The sequence below is a fragment of the Berghia stephanieae genome, chromosome 4 (genome assembly GCF_034508935.2).
Source record: "Berghia stephanieae isolate SIO BIC M18660-M18661 chromosome 4, UCSD_Bste_1.3, whole genome shotgun sequence".
Classification (NCBI taxonomy): Eukaryota; Metazoa; Mollusca; class Gastropoda; order Nudibranchia; family Aeolidiidae; genus Berghia; species Berghia stephanieae.
This window is the reverse complement of record NC_088363.1, coordinates 48936538-48955962: the sequence shown is the minus strand read 5'-3', so window position 1 is coordinate 48955962 and position 19425 is coordinate 48936538. Positions and strand designations below refer to the sequence as shown.

Here is a 19425-nt window from a genome sequence, read left to right as displayed (position 1 = left end):
CTTACTACCATCGTTACCATCACTACCACCACCAGCATCACCACACCGCTACCAATACCACTATCTCCTCCACCTCCTCTTTCATTATCACATCATCACCACCATCATCACCATCACCATCTCCTGGTCTCCTCCTCGTCCTCCACCAACACCACTATAACCATTCCACTAAAATAGTTAAATATGAAAATGCGTTTCACATTGTTTCATTATTCCCCAGAGGGCCATATGGCACTGTATTTTCATTTCGTACAGTACCAGTCACCAGATAGGCATTTTTTGTATAAACATTTATATTATCCATCACTGCCTATACCCATGTCAAGTGGGATAATGTGTGTAAAATGCCTTCCCAAGAATACAATGACGGGACCAAAATTTTCCACATTCGCTGTCACCTATGCAGCCACTGACCAAGCTCAACATAGCTTGATTTTTGTGACAAGAAGAAACAGCATACTGCTGAGCCACTAAGTTACTTCCCCATTAGCACCACAACTGTCACCATCATCACCGCTACCACCATCTCCATCCCCTCCCCCCCCCTCCTCCACCCCCCCCCCCCTCCCCCTTTTCCTCCTCGTCATCATCATAATCACCTCTTTGAAAATCTTCCTATCATGGAAAACAACAAACTCAATCTAATTAAATATCAATGTGGCGCGCCCTAAAAATTAAAATATTAAAAGATCACAACTTATTGAGTTAAAAAACATAACTCTGGCTTGAGAATGGGAAGGTTGTGTCTAGTTGAATTTGGTCATATCTTCTGCTATAGTCTATGTTTAAATATGTAACATTGATAAAACAACAACTTTGAATACCAAATGCCATGTCAGTTTTGATTAGAGAACACCAATATCATACAAACCACCGATAAAAAAATTAAAATTAAAAACATAAAAACTACCAGAACATCAGTATCGATAACACAACTGTTAATACATTAAAATCAACAATAACTAATGACAAAATCATTACATCCTACACCAAATCCACCCCTCCTTCCCCCCCCCCCCCCATCCCAAAGACATAAATAAAACATGTTTAAATTGATCAAATCAAAAAATAATATAAGTAAAAAAATATGTATTTTGAATCAAAAAAATTATTTTAAAAAACAACACCCCCCCCCCCCCCAAAAAAAAAACCAACATAAAAAAAACAAAAAAAAACCAAACATAACCCAACCCCATCCCCCAACAAAAAATGTCATTATCTTGCAATCACTGTGACATCGACATCAACAAAGTACCCTAGACCTGTCTCAAGTCTGAATGCAATTTGACACACATCATATTTCAACATGTCGCACAGATAACTGTCACTTAACATATCATCGAGCACTCTCAAATCTTCATCATATATTTCTTTTTTATTACTTTTAAACCTTCATTTTTGTTTGTTTGAATGATTGGTCATATAAAGAGCGAAATCTATCTTAATATTATTTCTTTTCAATCAAGTTAGCTATATTTCTCTGCCGTCTGTTTGGATTTTAAGCCATACATTAATGTTTTTTATTGTTTTTGTTATTGGCCGAAGAAGGGAATTGAGCCCGAAGCCTTCAATGTTTGGTATTTGTCCTTTTATTGAAGCTGTTAAATTCATTTTCGTTCATTACTTTTTACAGTCCACAGATTCTTTGACTTGTTATTTTCCCTTGAAATGTTGTTTTTCCAACTTTAATTTTCATCTCACATTTATCTTTCATTATATATTTTACAGTGGAATCCTTACAAAGCCAACACCAATAAGACTAGAAAGATTGGTTGACTTTAAGTAAGGGTGATTCTATCCATTATCAATGGACCACTCTTAGATAAAGAACAGAAAATTTGGGAGCAAACAAGGGGTGTTGACTGTAAAACAGATGTTCCCATTAACTCTCTCCTTACCGACAATTCTCAAAACTTTTACTCAAATCTCATACCTACCCAACACATAAAATGAATTTTTAAACTCAAATTTAAACGCACAAAGTGCATGATATTGATGTACATAATTTTGTAGTGCAAAACAAGCTTTACAAATCAGTATTAAGTTCTTGTAAATATAACAACGCTTTTTCTATAAATAATGTGATTTAAAAAACAAATCTGGGTCAGAAAAATGTTGGGTTATATTGTAACGAATGTGACGAATTTCCTATAGATGGTAAGGAGAGGGTTAGAATGTTGACTTTATGTGGATTCCATTGTATACTTTGTGGTAAAACCGTCTCACACAGATAACACTTTTAGTCTACAAGTTGTTGTCTTCTCTCACGTCATCATCTTGAGGCTCAATCTTTTCTATCCTTTATGTGTTTGTTTGGCAAACAGATTAGCACTATCTGCCATGTCAGCTTTTCGAATAAACATCTGTTGGCTTTTTCTTTCCTTTATTCTTTTTCTTGAATTTCGTTTGCTTTATAATGCTAAAAGCAGTACCCATCAACTTTTCGAATAGTTATTTGATGATTTGTTAAAATTATTATAATTTATTACTATTATTATTATTATTATTATTATTATTATTATTATTATTATTATTATTATCATTATTATTATTATTATTATTATTATTATTATTATTATTATCATTATCATCATCGTTATCGTCATTGTTATCATCATCATCATCATCATTTCTCCTCTTACTAAACACCAATATCTACAAACTTGTTTAAATTCCAGTCCTCATCATCATCATTGCCTTTTTCACTCTGGGTCAGGGTATAGGCCACAGACAAACAGTTTCCATTCTTTTCTATCCCAAGCTAACTTTTTTATCTCGTTCCATGTCTTGTCACTTCTCTGTATCTCCTTCATAAACTCTGTCATTGCAGAAACTCTTCGATCACCCAAGCTAAAAAAAGGATTTGATCTGTCCCGTCTGCGTTTCTGTAATGGTTTAAGTTTTACGGAAGGGGTATTAACCCTTCGACAATCCCCAACCTGGAGGACCAGGTGACTCAAAAAAAGGAGAGTCACACACCATTAGTCACCTTGTATTTTACGACATGCTGGCTTGGCGTTGGGCTATTCTTGTACCCTCTCAGTTGAGGGACCCCGGACACCACACGGGGGAAATTCCAGTCATTATCTTATAATTTCGTACAAGCGTCAAATTGTGATAATAAAATAATTAAAAGCTGACACAGGCCCAATTTAACACTCAGGCCTGACACTAATCCAATTAAATAACTCTAGATTCACAAAAGATACCATAAACTGTATTATAATAGGATAGTTATATATTATAATATAATTTAGTTAACACAGCACAGAGCCATTAACAAATTGTGATAGGCAGAATATTATGCTGGTCTGTTATTAAATCTAAAATTAACACTCAAAGTGATGTTGAAATGAATGTGACTATTATTAATGACATTCTGATAACATCTTCTATTTAGATTACTTTTATCTGTTTATTTTTTTATTGTTTTTGTTTTTTCAATTCAAATAATAAAGAATTTATAGATGATATATATTTTATCAGAAAAAAAGAGCAGTTCTACCATGTTGAAAAAGTAGTACTTCAGAGCAAATAGGCCCATGGAGCCAGAGTTTATCCCGGTGAAACGGCGATTGCTTGCTACCCTTTGGATAGGACACTAGTCTATTGCAAAGTAAAATTTCCACCAGATCTAACAGACCCAGCTACCCAATCACCCAATCACTGTTGGGTGGACAGGGGGGGGGGGGCAAAAAAAAATCTCTTGAGCACTTAGATAGGTGCAAAATTCACTAAATGTGCCAGAAGCGTTTTACATGGGTTTCTTAGCCAACGACAACACTTAACATGTAGGACAAGACAAGGCAACTGTTAGGCGATATTACAATTATTTACGAAAGAGACAACGCTGGTGACGGACAGGTACTCATTTTACATCTGAGTATGATAAAAGAATGTGAGTAAAGAGCCTTTTCCAAGGACTCAAATATGCACCACCAGAGCGGAACTCGAACAATGGACCTTCCAGTCCGAAGGCGAGTGTCATACAACAAGACCACAAAGCGGCATATAGCCTCATAAAAACACAGGCTCCTTCTTTTTAAATTAAAAAAAAACCCTAAAAATACAAAACAAACAACAACAAAATTTAAAACAAAAAGACAACAAACCCCAAAAGACTGGCAATTTTAGCTCAAGGTCTTCTTTAAATTACGATCATTTTTAAAGCAAAACGAAAACAGTCTGAATATTAAATCTGAAAAGTTTTGTCTTATTCAATGCTAAGCTCAAAAGGAAATGACACATTCTTTACAATTTAAATAAAAATGAATAAGAGACAGAAAGAAAAAAAAATACAGAAAAAAAGAAAGGAAATATAACTGAAGAGCTCAAAATAATCCTTTCCCTCTGAAGAAAAAAAAATAATAAAAAATAAATAAAACAAATCATTTAAATGACCATTGACAAAATGAATAATGAATAGATAAATAAATAAATAAATAAATAATGCTGGTTTAACCTTAGACTTTTTAAAATTTCCTTTTTCTTTTTTCATTTTCAAAAATGCAACACACACGGGACAATTCAACAGTGAATACACACCTCCCTCTTCTTGGCCTCGTTCCTGCCATATTTGGGAAAGAGATAGGAGAAGATGTTACCACAGCAACACGCCACGTGTACGAATGGGCCCTCTTTCCCCAGACTGAGGCCCGCCGATACTGCCAACATCATTCCCACTGATTTGATCAACAGGGTCCATTTACCCAGGTATCCTCGGATAATGAATCCACTCAGAATCGTTTTGATCTGAAGAAGTAAAGTAATTATAAAACTAAAATAAAACCTGAGGAACTTCTTCACAATAATATGCGTCACTCACTCACTCACTATTTCTCCTGACTGAGGTGGTCGTAGAGAAGACATGAGACATGGTTTTGTGATAAGGGCCCTCCCTCCACCCTCATTATTGTTGTGCTGTCCATCCTTTTATATTTTCCAAACAGCAATTTCTTTACTTTCCTTTCGTTCTGCCTCCTTTGTATATGAATACCAAAAAAAACAGGGTCTTGTTTTATCAAAAACAGAATGTTGATGATGTTACAAGATCGTTTGTTTTTATGTTTTTAAGGGTTTTACGGCGCTTGCAACACATTTAGGTTATATCAGCGCCAGTAAAAAGGAAGAAAATGGGATAGTAAAAAGTTCTAGAATTACAATTAAAGCACCCAAGAAAAAGTAAGACAAAGGGGAATTGAGAACAAATAGGGATCAGATGTAGATTCCAAGAGCATACCACCAATGTACTTAGTTTGAAATCACCTACAAGTCTCATCCAGACACAAGCACAAAATCCAACAAAGAGGAACACACTCAAATGCTTACATTATACATTCAAAATAAAAATAATAATACATAACAGAGAGATGATTTACAAGGAAAAAAATATCATCTCCCAAAACAATAACTATGCATTTGACTGTTTTCCTCCCAGCCAGGATTCCGGCCAGTGCCAGGACAAAACCAAGTAATCTCATTCCGAGACAAAGACAGAAAGCATGTTGGATAACAGATATAAGGGGATAGAAGACACAGTATGTACCTCCCTGCCCGCTATGGGAGGTCAGGATCCCCACCCAGGTTACAAGATCTACTCAATTTCACCACAGAGGACGGGGGTGGGGTTTGGTGGGTATGACAGTGGTATTGTCTTTGCTTCCTACCCAGAAGGTAAAGTAATGAGTTCGACTTTATGGAGACCTGTGTAACCTTTGGTTACTTTGCTTTAGCTCATTTTGTGGTGTTGCATTGCGTTGACAACCGAGTTAGTTCAGTCTTTCCTTGGAATAGACCCTAAACACAAATTCCCCCTGAGGATCTTCTTTTAGTTTTTTTTTTCTTGCATACCCCTGAAGCCTTGAACCGGCCACCATCTGTTTACATCCAAAGCATAAAGCGAGCATGTCTGGAGCATACAATGCACATTTTCATTGTCATTTTGGCAAAGGCACATGTCAGTATCTCCAAAGCCAAATTTTAAAGTACATATGGTATCAATGCTCTATCTCCAGTCTAAAATGAGAACCTGTTCTCTCCGGTCGAGTTCTCTCACAGCATCATTTTGCAACCCTCAGGATAAATAAAAGGGATTTTAATTATTTTTATTTTTAAATATTTCAAATTAGGATTCATACCACTAAGTATGAATTATATCTATATATAATAATATTTTCCCATATAAAAGAAAATTGCAAAGGCTATGACAGCTCAATTGTTAATGTGGAACAATTAAAATTAAAATTATTATCATTGAGTCATTGAATGAAAACAAGAGATAAGCAGTTACAAAATTACTTGTTTGTTTGTTAATTGTACCATCTGATGATTTTCATGGACAACTTGTCTAAAACAACCCTTTGACCCTTGATGACGTGAGTTAAGCAATAGAAAAAGGGGGAAATAACTCCCATTGACCTACCTCAGGAATACCAGATCCACAGGCGTAAGGGGCAAACACTCGAACCAACATGGCGGCTAGCATGCCGAACAACAAGGCCCATAACACGTAAAATAGGTATCCAAAGATGAAGTTACCCGCCCCTGTACTACTGCCAAAGATGCGACCCCAGTCATACCACTGGAGATAGAAAAATAATGAAATTGAAAATGAAAAAACTCCCCCCCCCCCCCCAAGAATAACAACAACAACATCAACAATAACAACAACAACACGTTTCTAAGGCAACCAAATCTACTTGGAAGCACTCTGCAGCATTCCACAAAACGTCAGAGAAATCGTGTTGTCACATCATCTACTCTTCCGGTTCCAAACTCCTTAGAATTATGTATGTAAGCAGTCCTTCAGAGTACTAATAATGAAAAGTAACATATTGAATCACAATGTGGCATAACTATTTTAGTAGCAGGATGTATAGGAAGATTCTTAAGATTATAGGACATCAAACAGCGAGAATGACCAGCATATATTTAGACTAGAATATAAGGTGTGTATCCAGTCCTCTGAAAGACTGGTTTTACACTTCCAATGAGATTGGAACTGGGTGTTTTTTTTTTTTTGACATCACACTTTTGTTCCTATAACTACAAAACACAATGAAACCAAAATAAAAAAAGATAACTATGATGAACCTCTTTAAATGCCATATCATGAAATCCTCTTTTCAGATTTTCTTTTTTTAAAATATAAAATACTTTCGCAATTATATAGTGCAATATCCATTAAAAAGTTAACTCGGTAGTCACAATGCACGAGTGAATAAAGAGCGTTTTTCCAAAGATCCCCTGGACCTACCAGTCCGAAGGCCAGTATCATACCACTTGACCACAAAGTGCAACCAATGATAAATGAAGTTAAAGATTGTTTTAAAAAAATCAGAAACAAGTGAAGTAGGAATTGTATTTTCAAAGAAAAATCAGTAGTCACAAGGCACGAGTGAATACTGTTTGATTGTCCACCTACCTGTCAACCAAGAATGATCAGCTCATAGTTGAGTCTCTTTACTCATATTCTCTCACCGAACTAAGATGTAAAATGAGTACCTGACCGTTTACAGCGTTGTATCTATAAAAAAAATAATTGTAATATCGCCTAACAGGCGTTGTGTCACGTCCTACATGTTAAGTGTTGCTGTTGACCAGGGACCCCTCTCAACGTGCTTTGAGCATTTTAGTGGATATTACACTACATAAAAGCTCATGTTTTTTTGTTATTTTTTTTTAAAGAGCATGTACATAAATATTTCGTGCAAAGCCTCTCTTCATAAAAAAATATCACCCTTAGATCATAGAAAAGGATTCATATCCATCTAAATTCCCCTTAACTTATGCCTTTAAACAACCAATGCTTTCATCTTTTAGGAATTCAACTCGCCTTTAAGGAACAAGGTCAGCGGGAAAATTTCAAAAAGCCAGTTTTCCAGCTAGCTTTAGCTGGAAAAGGTACATCCCTGCATCGCCCAATTTTCCCAATTGTTCAATTTATTTGCCGTTATGACTTTAAAATCCCTCACCTCTTTACAGCTTTCACTGTCATCCAGGGACGTTGAGTTGAGACTTGGCCCACTCCAACAGCATTGTTCCTTGTTGAACCAGAATGCCTGCATGCAGACGCCTTCCTTGAGGTCTGACATCCAGGTAGTGCCGATGTCAATGATACCAGCACAGGTGCCTACATTTTGATGGGAGAATGAAATAATAATGATGAGATTACAATAAATTTTTTTTTTAAAGCCTTTTAGGCGGTAGATGGGGATGATAATGATGGCGGTGATGATAATGATGATAGTGATGATAATGATGATGATGATGATGATAGTGGTGATAATGATGATGGTGATGATTATGGTGATGATGATGATGATGATGATGATGATGATGACGGGGGCGGCGGTGGCGATGATGCTGATGATAATGATGATGATGATGATGATGATGATGATGATAAAGGTAATATTAAAGAAAAGGTTTCAAGTGAAAGAGAAGGAGGAGGAAGAGAAGCAAAAACATCAGCAAGAGGAGGAGGAGGAGGAAAAAAAAGTGGGGGGGGGGGGGGGGGGGGAGGAGGATAACAAAGAAGGGTTAAAGAAAAAGCGCAAGAATTAGAGGAGGTTGTAAAGAAATCATTCGAAAGAAGATTTTGGGATAAAAGACTGTAGAAAGAAAATAACTTTCAACTTCACTAGGCATACTGTTACTGTAGAAAGTTTGTCCGTACCTGCAGCAAGCCCGACTAGGAAGACACACACCCAGCCACTCCAGGCGTCGTGAGCTCCTTTCAGCTGTTCCAGACATCCCTCCTGTCGTTTCTTGGTGATGTGGCGATGCCGCATGCGGTCCCTAGCGATGTCCCTGAGCCAGTCGATGGTGTGGAAATCGTCGTACTGCCCAATGCCCGCAGGCAGGTCGTCCAACGTGTCCATGACATTGCTGGACCCTGGAAAGGAGAGGCGATGGGAGGGGTGGGGGGGGGGGGAAGATAACACAAATTAATGATGGTAAAGATAAAAGCATAGGAGGTTCAGATAGCTCAGTTGGTAGATCACTCACATCGCAAGCTTAGAATCAAAGGCATTGGTCGTGGATGCAGTCCTGTTTGTTTTTGTTTTTGTGTGTGTGTGTGTTTTTTTAAAGCTAGTTGTCCACCCAGTAGTATTTAAGTAGTTGGGTCTCTTAAGTCAGGTAAAAAGAACGCATCCTATCCAAAGGGTGATTCGCAGTTGTTATTGTCCTTTTGACACAGCAGAAACCGGGATAAACTCCGGCGTTATGGATCTTAATGGCTATGAAGGATGACTGAGAAGATGTGTGCATTTATATTACATACAAACACACGCACACACACTCAACACACGGACACACAAACACACGCACACACACACACGGACACACAAACACACACACACACACACACACACACACACATATAAACACACGAGCATGCAATGAACATGATTGCTTTCAATCCTAAAATGAAGATCCTTGTCATAATGAGTATGTGACGGAGTACGAGGTGAGTTTAAAGTGTCTGCATTTTGCTTTCACAATTCATTCTTAAGGTCCTGTCATAACAAATTGAAATCAAATATCATATTAGTCAATAGTCGGAGTTTAATCCAGCGTTATAATCATAGTAAATTCCAGGGAGAGACGAGAGAAATTAAGTAATAAATAATAAAAATAAAAAAATAATAAGAATAAAAAATAAAAAATAAAAGAAAGAAGAAGAAGAAAGAAGAAGAAGAAGAAGAAGAAGAAGAAGAAGAAGAAGAAGAAGAAGAAGAAGAAGAAGAAGAAGAAGAAGAAGAAGAAGAAGAAGAAGAAGAAGACTCAAAATCTAGCCATAAGGTATGCGGTGGACCTCAGACATTTCTGAATGTGATGGTTTACCACTTTTGAAAATAAACGAACGATCATTGCGGTTTACAACCAAACCTCATCATTGTGCCAAACTATTTGAATTGCCATAGAAGATAGATATTCTGATAGATAGATAGATATATAAAAAGACAGATTACACACACACACACACAGACACACACACACACACACGTATATATATAATTTGACAGCACACTGCGAGTAAGTATAACATGATCTCATGCTTATAAATCATATTTGGTTATCAAACACAATCATGTACGGGTCACGCTAAAAAAATGCTAGTTTAATCATTGCAGCACGTGCCCTGTCTGACAATGTGTCAACTTCATTATATCAAATATAACACATTAATTATCATTCTGTCGTACTCTGAAAAAAAAAAATAAAATAAAACCAACGAAAAATAAACCCCCCAAAAACCACAACATTTTAACAATTTTGGCCAGAAAACTCGTCCTTCGAATTCGATAGATTAAAGTACACTCAGCTGAGTTTTTTTTAAACCCTCCAAAACCAAAGACTTTGGGGAAGACCTAGAGGAAGTCCCAGGTTTGAGAGGTTTTGATAAGATGAGGTAATTTTAAATGGTCGATATTTGAAGGACGAGTTTTCTGGCCAAATTTTTTTTTTCAAGAGAGAGAGAGAGAGAGAGAGAGAGAGAGAGAGAGAGAGAGAGAGAGAGAGAGAGAGAGAGAGAGAGAGAAAGAGAGAGAGAAAGAGAGAGAGAGAGACAGAGAGAGAGAAAGAAAGAGAGAGACAGAGAGAGAGAGAGAGAGAGAGAGAGAGAGAGAGAGAGAAACATGAAACAAACAGACACAAAATATTAACACCAAAAAAAAATGATCAATGAAACAAAAGAACAAAAAATAAATCAGGAAATAAAAGGCCTCACAAAAAAAAAACTGGACCATTAAAAAACCAACCAAAAACAAAACAAAAAAAAAAAAACAACAAAAAACCCGCAAACATTGTGATCAATTGAAAATGCCCGTATCGTGTGTAATGAAAACATCAAGATAAATTTAATGAAAGTGGCACGTATCAATTACATGTCCACGCGTACGTATGTTTATGACATACTGTTGTCTTCTATCCTTCAATATGACTCGTTGGAGCATCATGGGTGAAAACATCACACGTGTACCTGATAGATCAATCGATATTGATGGTTTATGTGTAAAATCTCCTTGACTGACTGTGAGGTTATAAAACCTATCAACACATAGCCAAGGTCAAAAAATGAAAAATAGACAGATAAACAAACATTCATATAAAAAAAGAACAAATAAATCAACAAATAAATAAATAAATAAATCAATCAATCAATCAATCAATAAATAAATAAATGGTCAGGTTTTTGAGACAAGTGGGCCATACCGCTTTATAAAAAAGATTTTGACAAAATTACTAGTAAAGTGCTTTGAGCACGATTAGTGGATATTGCGCTTTATGAAACGCTCATTTTATTTTATTTTACTTGGACTTAAGTTAGTTGTGGTTTGTTTTTTGAGTGTTTTTTTTTGTGGGTTTTTTTTTGTTTGTTTTGGTATTACGAGTACTTTAAAAAATTATTCTTGACTTTTATTAATGCGAGAATGATTTTTTTAAAAAAAGATTAAAAGGGTTAAAATGAAGCACCCCGACATGATGATGGGCAAAACGTAGCTTGGATTGGACATTTGAGACCCGCCGCCACAATAACGATATGATGGCGGGGTGAAGTAGATATCAAAACCAGATCTGCCTACTTTACATTGGAATATATATATATATATATATATATATATATATATATATATATATATATATATATATATATATATATATATATATATATATATATATATATATAAATCAAGATATACATGCATGCACAGTGTGAGTGTGTGTGTATGTTTGTGTAGTTTCACGCCATAGAAACCGGGATAAACTCCGGCTCCATGGGCCTAGTGGCTCTGAAGGACTACTACTTTTCTTTATTTGAAAGACTAGTGTTATGATCACAGTCTTAAAACTGTGTTTTTTCTCAGTATTCGGCAGTATTCTACACGATCACCTCTTCATAAAGGACGTCTTCAGCGACTTAGAAGTGCGGCTTTGTGGTCTTGTGGTATGACACTCGCTTTCGGATCGGAAGGTTCTGGGTTCGAGCCTCGCTCGGCGCATAGTTGAGTCCTTGGAAAAGACTCTTTACTCACATTCTCTCACCGTACTCGGTGGTAAAATGAATACCTGGCCGCCTCTGTCGGAAAAAAAAGTAATATCGCCTATCGTTCTACATGTTACGTGTTGCCGTTGGTCAGGGACCCTTTGTAAAGCGCTTCGAGCACATTTAGAGGATATTGCACTATATAAAACCTCTAGTTTATCATTTTTTATTTTGTAAAAATATAGTAGATACTATAACTACTTTTAAAAAGTTTTTTTAGAGTGTGTTTGTTTGTTTGTTTTTAGGGTTTTAAGACGCTTGCAACACATTTAGGTCATATCAGCGCCAGTAAAAAGGAAGAATATTGAATAGTAAAAACATTCTAGATGTACAATTAAAAGGACTTGAGGAAAAAGTAAGACATAGAGGAAATCATTCAAATAGGGAACAGATGTAAATTCCAAGAGCAGTGTACTTAGTTTGAGATCACCTAAAAGTCTCACCCAGACACCAGCACAAGATCCCACTAAGAGGAATACATTCAAATGTTTACAAATCATATGTTTAAAAAAACAGTATATAATAGAGAGATGATTTACAAGGAAAAAAATATCATCTCCCAAAACTATAACTATACATTCGACTGTTTCCCTCCCAGCCAAGGAGTCCGGCCAGGGTCAGGACAAAACCAAGTCATCTCATTCCAAGACAAAGACAGAAAGCAATTGAAAAACAGATACAGGGGGAGATAGAAGACACAGCAAGTACCTCCCTGCCCACTATGGGAGGTCGGGAACCCCACCCAGTTAGTGTTTAAATACGTTAAATTATGCTTTTAAACTTCTTTATATCCTAGCTCTTGCAACTAAACTTTGTTTTCAAGATTATTGAATTAAAGATCTCTAATCAACTGCCAATTTAGGACAAGGATAATTCGTAGTTTTACTAAATTTTCATAGTAGTAGGCAGGTCTGCAAAAAGTGATTTTAACTCCAAAAGGACATGAAATGTCAAGATTTTAGTTTTCGTCACTCTCAAACTCCACCGTTGCACTCAGTAGAACATACAAATCTGAAAAAAAAGTGTGTATGAAACTGAAACAGTGCAAGACAAAGCAAGAAATAAAAATGCAAGAGAAACAAAAAAAAAACCATTCCAAAATACCAGCCTGCTTCGACTAGGGATTGAACCTCAGACCCCCTGATTACCGGTTTGATCTTCTGTCAAGACAGGTTGATTTTTCGGGATTTTTTTCTCCTCTTGATTTTCTCTTTCTAGCTTTGTCTGGCAGTCTTTCATTCATATTTTTCAGATATTTATCTTACGTCAGTGCCTGCTCCCTACTTTGTCTGTAGAACAAACAAAATAAACACAAGTTTCTTATAAAACGAAAAAGAAAATTGATTTTGATTTCTCAGTCAACCCGACATAATACCGATTTGAGGCGGAAGGTCCTTTTTTGTTTGTTTAGGCGAGAGAAAATGAACACGTGATTTTTTAAGAATAATGGGCTAGCCAACTTCGTCCTTAATACCGTCCAAATAAATAACGATGTTCAAAGATTCCAGAATCTACTTTCCACAGACTGACCTGAAAGTTCCAAACTCCCCGTGAAGCTACTGGTTTGGCTCCCAGTCCCGCCATTTTTCTCATTGTTGTTGATGCTGCCGTTGCGACCATCTGCGAGATCCCAATCGGGTTCCTCCTGCAGTCGCCCGAACTTGAACCCGTTTTGCATACTCGGGGTGACCCGGTAGTATACCTCGTCGTCAGACGATTGAGCCATGATAACTTTGTCCTGTTTATCAGACTACTTTTCAAACACAGACAGGAAGTGCAGTGCGGTGTGCAGATTAAAACCCCAACTATTTCGTCCAAAACAATAACAAACTTTCCAACATTTTACTACTCCTAGAACATCATTTTCTTCCTCCTGATGAAGTCTTTCAATTCCACTTACATTATAACGAAAGCTGCCTATTATTGCGAAACATTCGTAAAATTACAACATAATGAGCATCTCCAAGTCATTAAAAAAACTCACTGAAAAAGAAAGTTGATGGCAGACTACAACAATTTCAGGATTTTGAAGTGTTATTCAATCCTTGTTGATTTTTGAAGTTATCATTAGCGACTACAAGTTTTATCTCCTATTTTATTACGAATTTTAAAATTTTAAAGTACGCATGTCTGATTATAACAAACATTCAAATATTGCAGAATGTCAAAGGGATCATTTTGGTTGATTTTGGTCGAACAGCCGGTACATCAATCAATCTTTAAAAAATTGCTTTTCAAGTCCGATAAATATTCAAATACCTCGGAATTTCAAGGGTATCAATTTACCCCATCTCCTTGTTCTGACCGAATCGCGATGATATCCTTCACTCTTTTAATCCATGATGCATGCCAACAAACTTCCAAACAATATGAAATTTCTGGGAAATTACTCGCCTGTAATACACAGTCCGAACATGTATAGCCTTAAAAACAGGGTTTATATCCCTTGTGCATATCAGGAAAAACTCTTTTACATGTATCTTTTACAAATATCACAGTTCTAACGAGAGAGAAAACAAAATAGCATCCTAGAGGAAATATCGGGACCCGAATCTCCAGAAAATGATGAAAAGTATTTCATTACAGGCCCTACGAAAACCATTTATGGACATACATTCTCCAGTTCTCGACATCTGAATAGAAATATGAATGTTTCTGGATTAAATGTAAGCTCTAACCATATATCTTGGGAAATGGGGAGGGACTTATCCATCAATGATACATTGCTCACTCGTTGATTCCGATGCTATATCAAAGTTCATAACGATTTAAAGACATCCATATTTAACTCTGCATATTATTCAGAAGAAACCACTCAAGTCTGTAGATTTAGTTGTTGCCATAATGGAATGTTTATGTAATCAATTTATACCAGGGGTTGGAGGATGGACTCTCGACTTCAAATCATTTTGGACACCTGTTTTGTAAATAAATACATTGATGATGTGTGGTTCTCTCCGGTCAATCGGGACAATCTATATCATTTCCCACATGCTCGAGTCATTGGCCACATTTGCTCAAAACGACCTACAAAATAAAATTTTCCACAGTTTTAGAAATATCCAACATCACAATATGTCATTTTGCTTAGCTTGATCTATGGTCGTGTTTAACAAAGTAGCGAGTTTACGTAAGTTTAAAAATATCCATTCGTTGGACAGAAACAAATCATGTGATCGATGACTCTGATGGACGAAAACCTGATATAGATCGGTCCCACTGATCCCTTACTTCTGGCTGGCAACACAAATCCCTGCAACCTAAAGGAAGTGTTATGTAAACCACGTATAAAGGTTTTGATGAAAAGTGATCGCACATTTTTAAAAAACCGCTCTTGTGACGTCAACTGTAAATACGAACTAAACCAACACATCATCAACGTCACACAATGTACGTATATTACTTTGATTGAATAGAAAACAACTATATCCTTTGAGAATCAACTGAATAACGATCACAATATGATTGCGACAAAAGTGCACCCCATCAAAATATAAAGTAATCTATTTCAGCAGATTACAAATGGTTTCTAAACCTTTAGGGTTATTCAAACGCCTCTTAACCCCTACTCCACCCCCGCCAATATAAATAAATAAATAAATACATGAATAAAATAATAAATAAATAAATATAAAAATAAATAAAAACCAAAATAAAACAATACAAAACAGCGAAATGATGAACGAACACACCATTAACAATCACACACACAATCGTTGTGACAAGATAATGACGCACAGAAATTCAACTCCAAACATGTCGAGTTATTTCGGGTTTATTGTAAATCAACGTGGGTAACAAGATAACAAAATAAAAACCCACACCGTGCGTTAGTAGATAGGTAAATTTTGGTTTGGCCTATAACGATGATTAGGCAAAATTGATTAGGCAAAAATTTGCGAGATATTCATTCGAGGGGAAATTATGTTCTAATTTCACAAGTACAATGTTGACGGCCATTGCATTGTGACCATAGTTAATCTTAAACACATTATATAAACCCTCCGAAATAGGGCAGAGAAGTGACGTCACACCTTCTACTCTTCCGGTTCCAAAATCATTGGAAGTATGTATGCAACCAGTCCTTCGGGGGACTAAAAATGAAGATGTTACAAATTGAATCATAAAGTGGCATAACTATTTTAGTAGCAGGATATATGGGCAGATTCTTGGGAGTATGGGACGTAAAAGAGCGAGGATGGACGATCTTTAGTAATGAACAATATTCATTGAAGATGAAAATAAGATGCCATCGCATCACTCTGAAACCAGAAAATCAATTACACAAGGTATGTATCAAGTCCTCCGGAAGACTGAGTTTACACTTCCAATGACTTAGGAACCATTTTTTAACATCACACTTTTGTTCCCTATTATAGGCCCTCCAGATTTTTGAACGTTTTGCATAATTTGTTCATAAAGACGAGTCAAAAATGTAACAGTGCAATTCCACACATTATTATGTTCCAACTAGAACCAACACATAAAAACAGCTTTTTCCAAAGAAACATCACGGAATGGAACACTCTTCCACCAGAAATCCTAGATATTACTAACAACAGCAAATTTGATCAAACATTAAACATTTATTTTTCAACTGAATGACACAATAACGGAGAAAGTCACCAGAAGATCTGTATAAAATCTGCAATTAATCTTTTGCAGATACAGACCTTGAGCTTGAAATTTAAAAACAGATTGATTGGTATTCAAAACCTGAAAAGCCACCCGATTCGGCTCGTGCGGCTGGTGGGCGTGGACTTGAGATGGCTATGACAGGGATACAAATCAGGGTTGTCTCTCAAACAGGTATTATAGTCCCGATTCACCCTGGCATACATTTCTTTCCACTCATGTTTGTCTATCAATAAATCACAAAACCTTTGACTCAAAGTACTCGTTCGAAGAGTAAGTTCTCTCGCTAATGGTTTTGTGTGTTATTTATAGACAAACGCGTGCTCTTTAAAAAAAAAATCAATAATATTGCAGTCATTATTATTGATATTATGCGTTTAGGTAAAATACAACATCCGCAAACCGGATATGAGGTACCGACACAAACACACACACACACACACACACACACACATACATACACTTATGTGTAACCTTGAACGTTTATAGTCTGGTATAAATTTAGTGAGAACTAATCACCGAAACGGCTGTCTAAAAACAGTAACAAAGAGCTGAGTGACGTCAATTCTGTTCCTTCTATTACAACACCCTCTCTTACAAATTTGTTACTCGGGTCATAATGTGATGTCTCCAAATTACATTCCAAACTGCACAATCAAATCATGGAATTTGTGACAAACCTTCACACGAGCTCGGACAAACATACTAAACAAAGAGCTGAGTGGCGCCAATTGGATTCAATAGTCTGATGTCACGTCGCCCAGCAACGGCGGCCATCGTGGTGCTAAACAAAGAAAATCGGTACTTTTTATTCTTCATGCTGGCTAGAATTTTCATATATCTTGTGATCAGAATGTGTAAAAGTTAAAACATGATCAGATTTATAATGTTTTTTTTTTCCTCTGGATACGCTTTTATGCTCGTCGAAGAAATATTTCATAATGGCGTCCGCCATTGTTCCGATAGTTTAGAGTCAGTTTCTAAGTTACCATGCGTCATTACGAGGGAAGTTTCGTTACGACTGTTGAAGCGTATTTCGTTCCATTTCTATCGCACATCATCGCCAAGGAGTTTTCCAATTCAACCAATCAAATACAACAGGTTTGTACTATTTTTGGTATCCGCTAAAATCACCGTAAAGCATTGGGATCGATCGGAATGATGCATTAACATTTACGTTCATAACTGCTGTTTATTTTTCATTCCCATTCAGCAGCTCGTGGCCTTTTGAAAAATGTGACTGCATGACGTCATCGAATTATCAAATTTACTGAATTTCACTTCGCTTTTGTATATTGGTTTTATTTGTCACTCGCCGTCTCAAAACGGTACTATGTAGGGAGTGATGAGTGCTACTATAGATAGTATGCACTTGGCCAAGAAGCTCACAACATTGTCATCCGGAAGTATAACGAACCAACACACAAAACTATCTGCAGCCTTGAACGTTTATAGTCTGGTTAATACAGTTTAGTGAGAATTACTCATAAACGCGGATGGCAAAAAAAAACAACAAAAAAAAAAAAAAAACAATAACAAAGACCTGAGTGACATCAACTTCGAACCATCTATACCGCCGTACTTTGACGTGCACTTATTTGCAGGTTTTATAACCCAAATTGTTACGGTCTCATTCCACGCAAAAAATCGTCCATTACAACAATGTTAAATCAGGCCCATAATTGCAGTCGACTATCAGACCCGCTAATTTGTGTACCAAGATCTAATTATCATTTTAAGTCCCTTCTAAAACTAAACATTCTTAATTACCTACAACTAAACAGATTGGCTTTTAGAGTATTCCATTCCAACAACGAAAACAGACTCCTTTGGGTTTATCAGACTTGACACAAGAATACGAAGTCCATAGACATGAACAAATAAATCATGTTGAGTTATCGCTCAGACTGGATGAAAATATGGATGCAGTGAAATATTCAATACATCCACACGAACGACCGAAAAACACAACTATATATTTCTTCTAAATAAACAATGAAAAAAATCTATTAAAAAACTCACCAAAACAGAACAAACAACAACAAAAAAAGGAAACAACGAAATAACATGAATAAAATTTAAAAAAAAAACAAAAAAAACAACCCCCCCCCCTCCAAAAAAAACCCCCAAACAAAACCAAACCAAAAAAAAACAAAAAAAAAAACAAAAAAGCAAACAAAAAACAAACAAAAAACAAAAAACCCCAACAAAACAACAAACAAAAAAAAAAAAAACAAAAAAAAAAGAAACAAAACAGACAGAATGGCACAAAGTACCTTGCAGAGATAACATCTTAAAAGTACTATCGGCAAAAAAAACAAAAAACAAAAACAAAACAAGAAATAAGTACAACAAAAGACTTGCACAAACTTGTAGGCACGCCTACCGATAACAAACTTGCACAACTCTCTGTTTCCTTAATTGATTCTAACCACTTTCCTCAGATCAATAGAATAGAAGAAGTCAATCGACAATCTAAAATAGAATATCTGGGAATTTCCCAATCAATGAAAACAATTGACGATAGCAGTAAGTAGCTGATAACGAAGGATGACGACAATAAAAAAACATTTCCTAGATTTTATCAAGAGCCGAAGTGGTGCGACATACCCCGATCAAAACACCAATTGATAATGACGATAACAATAAATAACACTATCCAACAATATAAGCAATGAGACTGAAAAAACAAAAAACAAAAAAAAAAAACCAAAAAAAAACAACAAAACAAAACAAAA

General features: G+C 36.1%; 1 protein-coding gene across 10 annotated transcripts in view; it reads right to left on the bottom strand.

Moving 5' to 3' along the window:
- LOC144970743 (H(+)/Cl(-) exchange transporter 4-like) overlaps positions 1-19425 on the bottom strand; it is a 96400-nt gene that overhangs the window by 31745 nt on the left and 45230 nt on the right. For 9 of the 10 annotated variants that reach the window (XM_078910722.1, XM_078910721.1, XM_078910724.1 and 6 more), the window contains 4 exons: positions 8678-8896; positions 7974-8131; positions 6422-6580; positions 4546-4752 (listed from right to left, as the gene is read on the bottom strand). In XM_078910722.1, the coding sequence (XP_078766848.1) occupies positions 4546-4752; positions 6422-6580; positions 7974-8131; positions 8678-8896 (743 nt within the window). Of the gene's footprint in view, positions 1-4545; positions 4753-6421; positions 6581-7973; positions 8132-8677; positions 8897-13582; positions 15455-19425 lie in introns of those variants that run through there. The other variant, XM_078910726.1, reaches the window with a different exon arrangement.